The sequence below is a fragment of the Heptranchias perlo genome, chromosome 24 (genome assembly GCF_035084215.1).
Source record: "Heptranchias perlo isolate sHepPer1 chromosome 24, sHepPer1.hap1, whole genome shotgun sequence".
NCBI lineage: Eukaryota > Metazoa > Chordata > Chondrichthyes > Hexanchiformes > Hexanchidae > Heptranchias > Heptranchias perlo.
The window spans coordinates 19,903,661-19,920,982 of NC_090348.1; the positions used below are offsets into that span (position 1 = coordinate 19,903,661).

The following is a 17,322-nucleotide window of genomic DNA, read 5'->3' on the forward strand; positions in this document are numbered from 1 at the left end:
AGGAACCGGATGCGAAGAAGTTGAGGGCAGTGGTGACTTTGACGGCGACAGGTAAGAAGATGCTGCTTGGTCCATCAGGGAGCAGCTCGTCGTTAAGGAGGCTGCAGATGTTGGCGACTACCTGGCGATTGACTCTGAGCCTCCGTATGCACTGCTCCTCGGAGAGGTCCATGAAGCTGAGCCTTGCTCTGTACACCCTGTGCGGAGGGTAGTGCCTCCTGCGACGCATCTCTCTCTGCGGTTGCCCTCCCTCCTGCTGTGCAGGTGGGTGTGCCGCAGCACCGTGTTGGGGGGCCCCACGTCTCCGAGGCGGACGGCGTGGACTGCGAGGCTGCTGGGGCTGGTCATCCTGTTCGTCCTCCGACGATGTCAACGCACCACCCATCTGGCAGGTGTTGGTGTGAGGGGTTGTGCAGGGTAGGTGGGTGGGTCCTCGGACTGGGGCTGCGGTTTCGTGTCGGTCTGTCCTCTGGCTTGGCGGGGGTTGGTGGAGGGCAGGGGTTGCCCTATGTGACGCGGTGGCCTCCTGCGTGGGTGAGGGCGCTCCCCCGTGGAGCGCACCTTGGCACCTGCCACAGGCTGCTGGCTGCAACACGCCTGGTTTGAAGGGTCCTGTTTCCCCCAGTGTGGGAAACTGACTGCTTTGAACGTAAAATCCCACACTTCCTCTTTTGACAGCTGCTTCAGCTCATTAACTGACCACAACGAGCAAGTTAAGTGCTCTCAAGTGGAACCCCGCTGGCTTTAATTGCCTGCGGGATTCCCACCAGCGGGGCTTGCGCGCGCAGCCCCGCACGTCAGCGCGGTACCCGGAAGTGGCCGGGATTTCGTCCGAATCCGGTCACGTGATCGGAGATCGGGATTTTCGGGGCCCCCCCGCTGGAAACCCGCAGGTAACCCGACCCTAAAATCGAGCCCAAGTTGTCTGAAAGACCTATACTGCTTCATTAAGCATGTCTTGTCAATAAATAAGGTGCAGCACTGACTACGGCTGTGAAGTGTGCAGCCCGCACCAACCTGACCCTTGCAATGAAGGAGTATTAAGGCAGGAAGGGGGCAGGGTACAAAAGAGGGGAAATGCTAATTAGCATGTGAACAGACATGAGCCTCGGCCTAATCACTTAAATTTATTTTGCAATTCTTCTATGAGAGCTTTTTCACTTAAATTATCTCATTTCATTAATCGTGTTTTTTTGCATTTTGTTTCCACTTCTATGGTTTTTAGTTGTTTTAGTAAATGACTCTACTTAGCTACATCATTAAATTAATTTAAAACAGAAACAGACAGTTTCCTAGAAGTAAAGGGAATTAGGGGTTACGGGGAGGGGGCAGGAAATTGGACATGAATTTAGATTTGAGGTTAGGATCAGATCAGCCATGATCTTATTGAATGGCGGAGCAGGATCGAGGGGCCGAGTGGCCTACTCCTGCTCCTATTTCTTATGTTCTTATGTTACTTAAGTCATAAGTAGCTTAACATAAACTTAGCTCAAAATAAAATGGCTGTATTCTACTTGCAAATGCCTAGAGACTAAGTTACTTTTTTTTTTACATCCATAATATATTCAGCTGACATTTTTACCACTAAGATATTGTTGCATCTTTGTTTTGTCTGAACATTTTATTGCTTACCTCAGACATATCATGCACCAGTAAGAGTGGGATAGTTATTGTAGTAATATCATGAGTACAACAAACTTTCAGAATGTTCCGTAGGCCCATAATTGCTGGATCACGGGCAGTAATATTGCTAGATCTGACATTATCATCCACACACAGATGAAAGACAACATGAACTTCAGAAAGATTAGAATGCCTTGTGGTGTAAAATTCTCCTGTAGGAAGTAAGTAAAAACCTTGCATATAAGATCATACTTTTTAAATTATAAGTATCTCAATCATAAATACACACTTACAGAAATAGGTGGAGAGTTTGGGGAAAATACCATAACTGAAGATGAGAACGATGTTAGATAATACTAGTTTAAAAAAAAGAGCATATACCATGTGTTGTATGATACGAGTAAATAACAGGAGCATTATACCATGTAATGAACAATGCCATTGTGTAATATCAATAAATAACTCCTCCACCCACATTTCTCAATTAATAGAATGCACAAAAGTCAGTTGTCAGGGTTGGCATGGACAGCCCCTGCATGATCGTTCCATAGTAATTAATTTTAAAAATACCATTGGGAAACTTGCAGAGCAGAAAATGTTGGGATTAAAATAAAAAATTAAAAACGTCTTTTAAAAAAAATACCAACGCAAGGTCGCCATGGTCAAAAGTTGCCAGGGCTCGATGGCACCAATGCACAAATTGCTGGAACAATCATACTCTAAACATGTATAAACCCTAATCAAAGAATTTAAAAAAAAAATTGAAGCCATTAAACAAGCTGTTGCTGGATCAGGGTAAGCCACATTATAATTTGAGACTATGTGATCTTCTCACTCACAGTGCAATGAAAAAAACCTCAAATGATTCGCAGGCAACGCTGTGCTCTTGTGGTTATTTCCTACTTTTCTGAAATTTCAACTTTTTTTTTTGCTAACAGCCTTTGTGTTGTTCTGCATCCAAAGATAAAAGAAAGATAGGATCACAGTAAAGAGGAAGAGGCAAATGTGGTAGGTGAAATAAAAGTTGTTTAAACAAGCAAAATGTTGATATCACCTTAAGTGACGAATTTGCAAGTAGCTTATTACAGTGATAATTTTAAACCCAGGAATCTACAATCATACCATATTTTGGCTAATGGCCAGACACCTCTAGTGGGTTTAATTGTTTGCATGTAATAAAACAATTAAAATATAATTTTGCCAAATGTGTATTTTATAATAGTTTCCATGCCTATGTGTACTAAATTAGAGGGAGGTCTTTTCCAACCTCTAATGGAGGTGGCATTGTTAACTGCTATGGAGCATTTTGTGGGCAAAATAATCCCACCCTCCTTGTCTGTGACTTGTCTAAAAATCTGCCTTAGTATTTTTTCAACGAATATAATATACTCCAAAACATATTTATTTAATAAACTCAACACGATTGTTTTACGTGTTACCAATCCGAGAAGCATTACATAAAAAAAATCTTGGTGTTTTTATAATCATAATGAGCTAGGTTCCACATGAAGGAGACTCTAATTTTCAGCATTGAAAGGCCAAGTTGCAAATAAAATTGTAAGCTAAATAAGTAGCTATGAACATTGTGTTTCCTATTTTGATACTCACATCTTGATCTTTTCTTTTTCATTTGCTAATGGCTTTAATAGTTGCTTGGAAAAATCTTTGCTTTCAGCTGTTGGACACTCAAATTGACTTCAAAATCCACTGATTAAATTCCTACCTTTTATCTGTGTTCCTCACCTCCTCACACACATACAAGGATCAACATCAGATCTGGGTCTGGCCAAAGTCATACTGTAACAAATTGCCTCTAATGTACAGCGTCCAGTGCATGCGCAGAAGTCATCCCTGGCAAAGTATTGAGGGCAATTTTAACAGTCCTGAAATTTGTGAATACTTCCAACACTTTGTGAGTAGTGTGTGGACACAGGTCAGAATCGCTGATGGCTCACTCAAAAAGTGAGCAGTTGACAACTATGTTTGAATCCAGGTCCCAGAGGTAAAAGGCTGGGCCAAGTTTAAGGGAAACAAAGCCCAACACAAGAACTCGATGTGCAAGCAAGATCAAAAACTGAGTCCCAAGTTCCTCAGACATGGGTAGGCATCTGGAGAGAAACATTGTAGGGATTTAGAATATTGTAGACCCAACTATATGATATTGGTGTGCATTAATAAGAAAGTCATAAAATGTTATAAATTTTATTTATATGAGCATATATTCAGTTCTGTCAGAAAAATTAAGATGGTCACCAATGTCAGTTTGAAAAATGTTGATTGGTTCATTTTGTTCTGGTTTTAGATTGGTTGCAGAGTTTTTCCTAACTGTATCGTGATAATTGGACATTTGAGTAAATTAGCATGGTTAATGGGTTATTGAAGCCAATTAGGATGCTGCTGCATGCACATTTAAAGTGTGACAGATGAGAGGCCATGATTACAACACTCAATGAAAATGTGGCATGCACCAGATTACTAACTATAAATATATCAATATGGAGGATGGGTACTTCTAAAATTTACTGATGACTTCTTGCTTTGTGGTCAGGTGAATAGTAGAAAGGTGATTAGCAGCATTCAAAGGAATCACCTCAAATTAAATGGATGGGCTAAGGAATGATCGATCCAATCTCAAGAAGGAGACATTTGGACACAAATTATTTCCTAGTTGCATTATTTTTTTTAAAAAAAGCTTAAAATGCATTATATACACCTTCGATTTTGTAATAGTTTGCATTCCTGCTCATAACTGAAGTCACACCGACGCCCAAGGTTAGAAGCGCTTCCCAGAATACTTCACCTACACCAGGATCAGCACTTCCAAACAAACGGGTTGACAAATGGAAAGCCCAACCTGCACTTGGGATCCAGGTTTGTTTGAAGTGCTAGTGAATGGAATGATTCCAGGATGTAACTGTAATAGAAGCCGTCACAGCAGCTCTGGATACAAACATGGCGTCACACGCCTCCCGAAACCCAGGAGTATAAATCGCGGCTGGCGAGAGTGCAGCGCAAATACAGAGGTAAGGACGCTGCCACAATTTTAACCCCCCACGTGCCCCACTCTTATCAGGTGTGGGGGTTTAAAATCAGAGCGCAAGATTATCATACTAACAATGCATTTGCAATTTGCAGTTCCACTTACCTGGTAAAATGTTTGATGGATTTCTTTCTCCAATCTTTGACTTATCTTCATTTCCCCCATTTCCATTTGGTAGTTCTTATGCAGAAAATAGATTTTGGCATTCATTATTTCACTAACCACTGAAACGTGCTGCTTTTACATTTACTTTTCTACACGTAACAAATCATTCAGTGTTTCAAAATAATTGCTGTACAAGTTTTACAAAACTAAAACATTGCAATTGTAACTTTAAATAAAAGAATCAAAATATTTCATATAACACAAAATAAGCAGCTGCTATAAATGACAATGAATTTTGATCATAAACAGGTCAGCACCAACATCTACAAAATGGGAATTGCAGGGAATCCTCTGATCCAAATAATTGCTGGTGGAATTCTGGAGGGGATACTTTGAAATGTCCGCAAAACTAAAAAGAGCATTTACAACAGTCGCTGCTTTTTCATTATGAGGAAAAAATTATTGAAAGTCAGCAATAATTAGATAATTATTTTCTCCTAATTAAAACCCAAGATTTAAAGGTGGCCTCCTGTCATAGGGGTTGTGGTACATAAACTTCCAGAGTACGGAGGTATGGTTTGAAGCCTAGAACTTTATTCATTTGAGAAACAGACCAGAATAGAAACACAATAAAAAAAAGTATAGAACTGTAGTGTGTAGTTTCTAATTTACCAGCTCTTTCCTTTGCCTTCTTGTTGCGCTGAGCACTTGCATAAAGTACAACTTGCTGAACAATCTCAAGCTGTTGTTCTACTCTTGGAAAATGGAAATCTGTGCACTCCTGGCAAACTGTTGCAAAATCTGGCATATACAAAAATGAAACAAAAAAATTGTAAGAAGACTGACCCATAATTTATTTTCTGATTTCTGCACCAACATCTACTAAATGGGAGTTGCAGGGAATGGTTTCTTCCTCATTTATATTAACAAAATAATATTATTAGTTACATCTGAGCACAATTGTGCAACTCAATACTGCACTATATGCAACTGTACAGACTCAATGCAAAGCAAGGGAAGTCACACAGCTGTGTCATGTTGAAAATAAGTTCTGGCAATTTGTCTTGGTAACTGCAGTTACATATTTTCCAATTTGTGTCACAGATGTGGCATGAGTCCATGCAAATATTTTTCATATTTTCTCAGACATCAGCTGAAGAAAAGGAACTTGGAGCCAGAAACTAGCTGTTACACCCTAAAACATTTTAGTACTAGTTATACCCCTGGCAGTGGCTCCCCTGATGGGTCAGTGAGTAACTGACCCATACAAACTTAGAAGATGCCAGGTTCAATTCCTGGTCTAAGCTGCATTAACTTATCTCAGCTGGTTAAGCAAAGGTGCTACAATTGGCTTAAGTGCTCCAGTTAAAAAGGGATGAAACCAACGGCCAGGATTCTCACTCTAGTTTGCTGACCAACCCTTCCTGTTGGAAGTGTCCAGGTGTGGATCTTGGGCGGGTGCAAAATTGGGTTTAATTGTGATCATAGAATAATACAGCATTGAAGGCGGCCATTTAGCCCATCGTGCCTGTGCCGGATGCCCCATAGTTGAATATCGAGCCTCAAACATAAATAATGAGCACTCGGATGAGTTACCAGAGGGCACTAGTGCCTATGGAACTGCAATTAATAAAAAGAACTTCTGCTTCCATGATTTGTTGCATATCAAATATAACAAGATCTTTTTGGTAGTACTCAATATTTTGACCAATCTTCTGAGAAACAGAAGTGTTACTGATAAGGTTGGAATTCTACAAACTTGAATTTTACTCATTTGAAAAGGGGCCACTGGTGATGAGAGCACACAGGTGGGGGCAGCAAAGGGAGAGAAGGAAAAAAAATACCTGTGAAGAACTAATCAGTAATTCAATTTCCCTTTAAACTTCAGGAATTAGGGAGATAAATAAAGTATCTTTGCAGAATTTATTTTGTTTGTACATTGTATTTTATTGACAGCCCTCATACCGAGTGGTGGATGTCAATGTGTGACTTAAGTTTACGGAAGGCAAATGTTTCGAGTTGAGTGAATAGAATAGCCAGAGACATGCTATTTTTTTTGTGATGGGAGGGGTTGAACAGAAGATTAAAGAAAAATGAACATTTTATTTATTAAAATAATCAGCTGCACAGTTAAGACTCTTAACATTAAAAATAATTTACATCTATGTGTGCAATAAAATTTTGCACATCTTTGATTGTTCGTGTTACCCAATCTCAATACCTCAGCCCACTTGAAATTTTTGCCAAGATACTGCCGTCATTACGCTTTCCTGCCTGACTAAAGTGAACACATTTTGTTTGTTATATAACAGGACAATGTGTTTATACTTCAGTCAGTAATAAAGGTGTTTAAGATTTCTGCATTTTCTCAGATGAACACTTTTGGTCAGATTTACTGCTATTGGAATCTTTAGCTTGTGGGGTGTGACAGACAACGGGATTTTTTTTTTGCGCTTGGGCCTAGTCCAAAAAAGTTTGAGAAACATTGTGGTAGACAATTCTGAAGTCATGGACAATTCATACATCTGTCCTTTCAGTTACTGAATATATTGATCCAGTAACACATAATTGTGCCTATTGTGTTTACTGAATGAGGAGAGAGTAGGGTAGTGACATTAATTTTTGATTGCTAAAGCAAAGAGCTGGCACAAACATGATAGGCTGAACAGCATCCTTCTGTGCTGTACACTTCTATGGAATCATAAACAGTGTGTTTATATACCTAGAAACATTTGTCAGTATGCATTATTCTGCTGCTTATGTAAAAAAAACTATTCCATGCATCCCCCTCTATCCTATGGGAAAAAGGTGCATTATAAAAGGGTTCCTGGGGCTTAATCCACCCTTCACACTGATGCTCAGAGCACAAGCATTCTTGCAACTGTTGTTATCATCCAAGAAATGTTAACGAAATACCAGCAAGAAACCTTTACATAGCACTTCTGCCTGCAGAGTTCTTCCATACACTGTCATCGCCTGGAACTCTGACCTTTGTATGCACAACTTCACGTGGATAGTTAAACATCTTTCAGGATCGCTGGGGCATGCAAATGACTATCTGAAATCTGTTGCTTGTTCTATGCTCTTAGCAGCCACCAAGGTCAAATTTTTGGAAAACCTACCCTGGTCACAGTTACCACAGGCACCCAATATAAGTATATACTTCCCAAGTTGTGTTTATATATTTATTAACACGTATACGACCAGTTTTGTGTGTGTTAGCTATACAGAAAACAAGTAAACCGTTCAAGTACTCTTGCCAATTGTTTGCATTAAGAAACATGAAGTTTTAAAATCTGTTTTGTAATACCTCGTTTGATTCCACTATAGGAATTGATGCGGTTATCGACAAGTAAGACAAGCCCACAGAGAGAGGTGGAGTATAGCGACAATGCAGTCTGTAGTCTCTGAAGTTTAACTCCCCTTCGTTGATTGCGCTTGTGTTTGCAAAAATCAAGGACATCAGCTCTCACCAGCCGTAAGTTGTGCATAGTTTTCAACTGGGCTCCTGTAAGCAGTGTAACAAAGATACAGATATTATAGCTGCTAGGCTAAATAGATAAATAAATACGTTTCAATATCAAAATACCTCCAAAGCTTAGACTACATAAGCTATAAAATAATTTCCTACCTAAATGTATAGTAAAACTTTCTTCCAACAGACATTGTTCTTCAAACATTCGTTCATTTACTACAGTGGATTGACTTTGTTTTACTTTGATTTCCTCACTTCAAAAAGCAGGAAAGACATAAAATTAATTGAAAACATTAGTGTATATAAAACCAAATTAAGTTACTGCAGAGCTATATTTTTTTCTACCTATATGTCTGTCAAGTTTTAATTCAGCACCTAATCCTTAAATTTTTGATAAGTGAAGAAAACGGAATCATTTTTCAACCTATGTGACTGAATTATTCCGACACCGTGCAAAAAAAATTGGTAAATGTAATTACACGATTATTGTAAAGGGAACCAATGCCACTATTTACATAATATGTGCAATTCAAAATGTAGTTTGCACATGCACTACCTATTTTGTTGCAGGAATCAACATGTGTGTTATACTCGGGGCACTTGGAGATCAGTAACCTTTTGCATTCTTACAGAATTGCAGTGTTAATCACAAGTTGTGATTATTAAATTTCATCAGTGCTCATCTGTTGTGCCATTCCAATTATTACTACGGATGGAGGAATCGGAGTGAAAATTGCAGATGTTGAACTTTTTAGCTTTAGACATTTTTTATTTGTTAGTTGAAAAATGATAAAGGACAAGCAGTTAAGAGGCAAAGAAATTATTCAAGAGGAAAAAGAATACAAAATGCATTGATAAAGACTTTTGGCTGAGGTACTGATACATCATGTAGTGCCCAAAAACTAGTAATTAACAAGGACATTCTGGCTCTGACTAGGCAGGTGCATGTTAAAATGTTTATTTTATGATAACAATATAAACATCACTGACCATAAAACAAATTCATAAATACCCTACCTGACTGCACTGTTGTTAGGATTTTGCATATCCTGATGTAGTTTTATTACCCACTCTTGGTACTCTTGTTTCTGAATAGCCATTAGTTGTTTCAGCTCACTGGCCCATTTGTTCTCCAACACCTGATCACAGAAATTTTACCCAAATTACAGAATTAAAGTAACACAACAGCCTTTGGAGTTTACAAGTCTTCTTACCAGTTTTATGGATTTGAAGGCAATGGTCATACTAAGACCAGACATCTTTGTATATTTGAATTGGTTTGCGAAGATACTCAGCCAATATAATGCCATGTTCAACCTGTAGAAATCCTTATACAGAACAGTACTTTAGACTGCAATCAGTACCAGAGATGAAGATTTTAATTTTTGCTCCTCTAAGTGGGGGTGAGTGAGCACTCAGTGGAGCATTACCTATTTTGCCTAAATATTTTTTTACAAAACCTTTTGTACAAATAAGTGCAATCTCCCCCACAGAAAAACCATAAATATTGGTATTTAGGTAAAAGAATGTTTCATTTTATATTTTAATTTACATGGCCAAATACTGAAGTAACTAAGGCAGCTGAGAACATTTCCTTGTTTTAAAAAGTTACAGGATTAAAGATAACACTCTCCAGTGAAGCATCAGTTGCATTACCTGTTGGGATTCAAAATGCTGAGCAGCAACCGAGTTTACATCTTGATCTGTAAGGGTATTCCCTAGTTCTTGCATCACTTTGTCCATTTCCACAGACTGCCTGTTAAGAAAGAAAGCAAACTGAAGTGTATTGCTTTTTTTTGGGAACAAGAATAATACTAATCTTCCTAAAATAGCAAAAGCAGGGAACAAATAGTAAGATCATAAATCAAAATACGGATTGAGCTTCAATTCAATACTAGTATATGCTAAATGTTACACACTCAAATTCAATTCTTATTGAAGACGAGCAAGAAAAAAACCTCAAATGTTACATGTTAAATTCAGTCACAATGCTAATTTGAAGAAGGAGTTGAATATTTTTGTGGAGTATGGATGCTGTCCATCACAGGAATTGGATTGGAGGTAGTATCCCCAAGCCTGCCAGATGTACAGAGCTAGCTATTATATAGAGCTGTACCCTAGACTGACGACTATCCACTGCCATCAATTTAGCTCCCTCATATCTTTGTACTCAGTAACTCTTCCCAGACAATTGCTCCAAATTTTCTCATCAGCATTCCATATTAAAACAAAAATAATCAAAATATTTTCCAAAAAGAACTTGTTACCAATGGTCATACTTCCTATCCAACAGCAATTAGTTCCAGTCTGGAATTCCATGGTTATTAAATCGCTGCCTCTTTCGTCCTGGTTTCGATATTATTTGGCCAGGCTCTTGAATTAAGAGAGGCATTCCATCTTGGTGCTGAATGGAGAAACTGGATTTTCTGCAGATACTACCTGTATGCAAAATAATTACACACCTTTCCTGCAATTTCTTCAGTTCCATGTCTCTTTCACTGATAAGTTCTGAGACTCTGACAAAGTAATTGTGTTCCAAGTTGAGTAGAGCCTCAGAGGCTGGAGAATGAATCAATTCATGATAAACATCTGCAAAATCTTCATCCCAACTAGGCTCTTCAGGCCTAGCATATTCTAATGTGGTCTAGAAAATAATAAAAACAATTAGTTAATTGCAGTCTGGTGCCCTGTTACAGCTTATTTTGTATTTTGAACAATTAATACATTGCAGTCATAGAATGAAATATGTGCAACCCAACTTGTCACAAGGCACTTGACACAGGAACAGAGGGCTTAATAAGTAAAAAAAAGTTAAGAGCTCAATGCAGACGAATTCAGTAAAACATATAAAAGGACCAGCATTGTGTAGCTGTAAAATATAGAGATATCCTTTCAAGACACTTCTTCTGTACTCATATGTGATCCCTCCTATTTTGACAGTGTGTTTGGCCTCATTAACAGTGTGATTTAACTAATGTGATACCATGTAACCTGGTATCATGAGCCAGTCTTTCACTGCTGCTGTCATTCTTCTGATTCCAAGAAGGCAAAGAACATAAGAAATAGGAGCAGGAGTAGGCCATATGGCCCCTCGAGCCTGCTCCGCCATTCAATAAGATCATGGCTGATTTTCTATCTCAACTCCACTTTCCTGCCCGATTCCCATACAGTCCAAAAATCTATTGATCATAGCCTTGAATATACTCAACGACTGAGCATCCACAGCCCTCTGGAGTGGAGAATTCCAAAGATTCACAACCCTCTGAGTAAAGAAATTTCTCCTCATCTCAGTCCTAAATGGCTGACCCCTTATCCTGAGCCTATGCCCCCTAGTTCTAGACTCTCCAGCCAGGGGAAACAACCTCTCAAAATCTACCCTGTCAAGCCCTCTCATTGAAACATATAAGATTCTTAGATCACCTCTCATTCTTCTAAACTCCAGAGAGTATAGGCCCATTCTACTCAACCTCTTCTCACAGGACAACCCTCTCATCCCAGGAATCAATCTAGTGAACCTTTGTTGCACCGCCTCTAAGGCAAAGAGGGGGGATAAAAAACCTCATTTAATTTTTAAAAAGGCATTGACAATGAAACACTCCAATAAACTTAAACATTTAAAAATATCAAAAAAGTAAAACAGTCCATCGCGAGCTGCATTCAAACCCATTACCCATAATCCTCAACGTCACAAAACTACATAAACTATAGAATCACAGTGGAGCAACCTTCTATTGCTACCACATTAAATCCTAGACACTGAAAAATACAGCATCGCTAAATACAGAAGACAAAATTGCATTAGTCATACACAAGTTTTATCGACAGTTCTCTGAACTGCCCTTAAAATTAACCTTTCAGATTTAACTAACACTGTACCATAGTATTAAACAAAAATCTTTCTTAATCTGTTAATCATTTGGGTGGTTTTACACCATTGGACATATCAGGTATTACCACTGATAAAACTATAAATGCCTTTATTTTTAAAATACATACCTCATGGTAAGCTTTAGCCCATGTATTAACGAACAGTTCTGTACACGCGTCACTGGTTTTTAGTTTTTCTAAGGCAACTTCTGCTTCTTTGTCGTAATTCTTATTAGTTTCTTCGTCAATAAACTGATCAAGAGAATTTTTTAAATCTGTAAAACATTTAAAACAAAATGCTGAAAAAGTATTTTTCCCTCCCATCCAAAAATACCCAATAAATTAATTTAATGCTGAAAAATTCAACCAAATTTCATCCATTCTGTACTGTTATATCTATCCTGGCAGAACATCTTTTACAGAATGGTACAAATTTATAAAACACCACATTATAAAGAGTTTAAGATTTTGCGCTTAGAAACATTTTTTTCACTTTTTTGTGATCAAGATGAGAGATGTTAGTGCTGGGAAATGGAACATATTCCATTTTTTAGGCACCCAGTATCAAGCACTCCCCGATCATGTTTAGCACGGCTAGAATAAAGTTCCCTCTGCACTGCCCCAACCACGTGCCTCAGTTCCAACTTTGTAAGTTTGTCCCCATTGCACCAAAGCAACATTCTTCCATTTCCCACACCAACCATTCTTTAACCTCTCTAAGGGAGATTACCAATTTATTGCCAAAATAGTATGAAATTAGGGGCCGTTTTAGGCTGGATGACAGGGAGGGGCATGGCCAGTATTAAATAGATTTCATCACATAGGAACCAGATGAATGTTTCATCTCATCAGTCTGGGATGCATTTGAAACAAGGCCCTAAGGGTGATCGATCAGTGTCTAACTCACTGTACCACCCCCAACTGTATTAATAAATAATTATCCTTTATAGTGCCATCTGACATAAGTACAAAGTAAAAAAAGATGATCTCTCCACTGCAGATTAGTGGTGTAATGTTAAACATTAGTAATTTATGATGTTCTTGTGTTCCTAAGCATTTAGTTGTTTCAAAACTAACAGTTTATTCCTTAACCAACATCAGCGTATAAAAGGAACTCTTCCAATAGCACAAGCCATCAGGATTACCCGATGAGTGGGTAGACTGGCCTTCTAAACAGCATTGATGCACACAGCACATTTTTATTTTAGGAAAATTAATGTGATAAAAATGGGCCGCATGGTCTTCAAATTTCAGTATAATACTCACCATTCTCAACAAAATAAGGAAGATTATGCAAGAGCATAAGACGGCCATGTAAATCACTGATACTTCCTTGCATAGGGATCTGGAGGGGTGCAGTTAGCACACATGACTGTTGTCCTGTCTTAAAATTAAAGACAAATTTTTTTTCTGATGACCGAAAATTTGCAGGATTCTCTTTAATTCTTGTGCTCATTAACATCGCTCCAGTTCTGAAATAAACCATAACAATAGATTATGGCACCAGTAGGTCATAAAACATTAGATTATTGCACTGATCTGTTATACAACAAATTATAGTCCTGGAAGATTTAGATTCACACAATTTACAGCACAGAAGGAGGCCATTCAGTTCACCACACAACCAATGCGTGGAGCAAAGAACTTTCGGCTGCACAAAAACTAACTTGTAAATGCACAGGTCCTAGGGATTTATACAATACAGGAGTAGGATCTCATGTGTGGTATTGCCTATCTGCAATGTCATGTGTTATTATGCATGGTGCACCTTTTCTCAGAACCCATCAAGCTAGGTTATATTCCTATGGTTTATGAAGGACGTAGAATGAAGAAAAAAAAATTGCCAATTATAATATCAATTTTAAATGAATATTTAAACAAAATCCATCTATTTTAAAGTCTCAGCTGAGAGCTAGCTTCATGAGACTAGGGGGAGGGCAGGAATGTTCTTATTTAGACATTTATTCTTTTAAGAAAACTTTTATTAATTATCAACTCAAGTATATTCATAGCAATATGTTTATTTAAGGAAAATGTAGAATGTATTTCTAATGCTGAGGACTCATCACACTCTAATTTGTCAGTGTCATTCTAATCCATAATCAAGGTGCGAGAAAAATTAAGTTTGTCTATGATGTGTTCCAGCATTAGCTTCTTTTTTTTCTTGCTATAGAAAAGAAAGACTTGCATTTATATAGTGCCTTTCATGGCCTCAGGATGCCCCAAAGTGCTTTACAGCCAATTAAGTACTTCTGAAGTGTAGTCACTGTTGTAATGTAGGGAAACAAGGCAGCCAATTTGCACACAGCATGATCCCACAAACAGCAATGTGATAATGACCAGATTGTCTTTTTTTTTTAAAACCGATGTTGGTTGAGGGATAAATATTGGCCAGGACACTCTCCTGCTCCTCTTTTAAACAGTTCCATGTGGAGAATGTGGAAATATGTGGAGAAACACAGGCACAGACATGATGGCCTGACTGGCCTGTTTCTGTCTGTAACATTCCATGATTTTATCTCCCCCTCAGTTCACGGAGTCACTCTCTCTTTCCAATCCCTCCCCTTTCACAGAGGCACTTTACCTCCAGGATGTGTTCCTTACTGCCAGTCCTAGGTGAAGCATTTATCCAACATGGTGTTTTATTCTGGGACGCTGTGTTGCCTGTGGGAATTCCTGATTTACTGTGAGACTAGGAATTCTCACTTGCAGCACAGAGTTCGGTTAGGTAGGGGGTGCAGCTAGAACTGACTGAAGTCACTGAATAGAGTACAATAGATCCTTTGGGGCCATAAATCAGCTGTTGCAGGACAAACTCATGATTCAACAGACGATTTGCTGCCTTAGGGGATAAAAAGTGTTTAAACAACAGTTTCAAAATCAGTACGTCATGTTTCTAAATTGCACAGAGACATCCAGAAACATTAACTTCATACAAACTTGATTCCCACAATCTATAAACATTTCCAAAAATTTTAAAATAAAAGAGTTTAAATATCAGCCTTATGAACTCAAACTTTATCTGAATAATTAAAATATTTAAGTAAAATCTTGGTCTGAATGACAGAAAAAACAAATCCTAAGTTTGTAAACACGCTGATGAAGGATACACATCTAAAACATTATACCCCTTCTCTTACTCTTTACAGATTCTGACTGACCTGCTGTGCATTTCCATCATTCTCTGTTTTTATTTAAGATTCCAGACAATGGGGGTGATTTTAAAATGGAGCCAGGAAGGGGGCGGGGGATCAATTTGATGTCAGGAAATCCATTAGTACAGGTTTCCCAGATGTCCTTACGATTTTGACATAAGGACGTCTTTTATTTTTTTGTTGTTGGCTTCCCGTCCGACTGACCAGCTGATTGACAGGCTGTTCTCAGTCGGACAGGAGACCAGCCAGGGAGTGGACGTCTTCAGGTAAGTCTCTGTTTGCATGTATTGGGGGGGGGGGGGGGGGGGGGGGGCGGCATGGGTGGACAAGGGGGCATGGGTGGGCGTAGAGGTCGTGAGTCATGGGGGATGGGATCAGGGATCAGTCACGGGGGGGGGGGGGGGGCGGGATCGGGGGTCCACGATCGTTGAGGGGGTCGGAGGATCAGGGTCAGGGGTCCGTGATCGGGGAGGGGGGGGGGTCGTTGCAGGTAGGCTTGTTGGGCCTGGGGGAAGCACTCCTGCTCCTCCGGGCCCACAAGCTGTGCCTTTCTAGGCACCTACCTGTAGTCTGGGGCCTTCTCGCCTCCTTTCACAAGGCATAAAACAGAAGACCCGGGAATCCCAGGCCCCCGGGGTTGAAATTGGGAATTAGTGAAAAATGGAGACCTGAGGCCTCCTTGAAAGGTTTTAAGGCCTGACCCACCTCCTGGGAGCGGGTTGGTCGCCCGCCCCTCGTCCCACCCCCGTGAAAACCGGAAATGGGTGGGTTGGAGGCGGGACTGAAATGGTGGCAATTTTCAATGCCCCACCAGCCCCCAACCCTCCCGTTTTTTTACTTTGAAAATAGAGCCCGATGTGTGTTTACCTCTTCTTAGCACTTCCATGGGTACTTCACAATATCACGAATCTTAAAGAAACATTATGAGAATCTGCATTATGATCATGCATTACCTCGATCACAATTGATTAACAGGTCTATTTTCAAAGCACCCGAGTGTTTAAAACAAGAGGATCTTTTGGTGTACTTCAATTCTGCTTGGATTTCTGGTGCGGGTCCAGACAAATGAGCATTTGACTAATGTATTTCCTATAAGACATGACAATATTTCAAGAGACTGTAGTTTTACATATAGCATGAAGGAAGATCTGAAAAGTCTATGGAAGAAATATTTGCTGACAAGCTTGTTTTTAAACTGTAGAAATTCTTAAGCTTGAAAAGTGAATTAACTTCATTATGGCTGTTTCTAGATCGTTCATATACATTTATTATTGTGCTCGACAGTATTTGCAGAATATTTCTCCTGCTGTAATGGCAACACAATTGGATTATTTTAGCCTTTACAAAGCTGGTCTAGTGTGATATTTACCATCTACATAAATTCCGTAAACAATCAGGGTTAATTGTCAGAGCATGGCTATGTTAATTCTGGAAAACTGAAAGTGACAGAGATAGTTTTAGATTGGAAAGGACACAATCCACTTACAAAAACTTTCATCTTGCTAATTCAGTGAGGAAATGGTGCTTATTAATTCTTATATGCTATAGTTCCACATAAATCTCTGGCCAGGCAAAGCAGCACTCTAATCTTGTTTGCCAAGCTTTAAAGTACAATAAGCAACATCTTTTTTGAAATACCATGTGTCAGCTTGACTAGGTTGGTAGCATTTTTTTTTTAAAAAGTAGAAGCTGCACTTCAAGACTTGAACACATAATCTAGACTAACACTTGAGTGCACTACTGATGGAGTGCTGAATTATCAGAGATACCATCCTTTGAATGAGATGTTAAACCAAGGGCCCATCTACCTGTTCCAATGGTTCAAGTGGATATTAAAGATTCCATTACACTAATCAAAAAGAGCTGGGTGTTCAGCCAGTATCCTGGCCAACATTACCATCTCAGCGAACATCACTAAAAACTGATTAACTGGTCATTCATTTCATTGCTGATTGTGGGATCTTGTTATGTGCAAAATAGCCGCCATGTTTGCCTGCATTATTTCAGCCAGGCTCCAATTACCAGCCTCTATTGAATCCTTGCTATGGGAGTTGGAA

General features: G+C 39.1%; 1 protein-coding gene across 5 annotated transcripts in view; it reads right to left on the minus strand.

Annotated features, from left to right (window-relative positions):
* The window catches only part of ferry3 (FERRY endosomal RAB5 effector complex subunit 3), a 53,767-nt gene that overhangs the window by 31,429 nt on the left and 5,016 nt on the right, over positions 1-17,322 (minus strand). For 2 of the 5 annotated variants that reach the window (XM_068004878.1, XM_068004877.1), the window contains 10 exons: positions 13,377-13,582; positions 12,240-12,385; positions 10,706-10,887; positions 9,900-9,999; positions 9,261-9,382; positions 8,400-8,497; positions 8,079-8,276; positions 5,441-5,569; positions 4,769-4,843; positions 1,633-1,835 (listed from right to left, as the gene is read on the minus strand). In XM_068004878.1, coding sequence (XP_067860979.1) covers positions 1,633-1,835; positions 4,769-4,843; positions 5,441-5,569; positions 8,079-8,276; positions 8,400-8,497; positions 9,261-9,382; positions 9,900-9,999; positions 10,706-10,887; positions 12,240-12,385; positions 13,377-13,572 — 1,449 coding nt within the window. In that variant the 5' untranslated portion in view covers positions 13,573-13,582. Of the gene's footprint in view, positions 1-1,632; positions 1,836-4,768; positions 4,844-5,440; positions 5,570-8,078; positions 8,277-8,399; positions 8,498-9,260; positions 9,383-9,899; positions 10,000-10,705; positions 10,888-12,239; positions 12,386-13,376; positions 13,583-16,132; positions 16,175-16,218; positions 16,355-17,322 lie in introns of those variants that run through there. The other 3 variants (XM_068004880.1, XM_068004879.1, XM_068004881.1) reach the window with 3 other exon arrangements.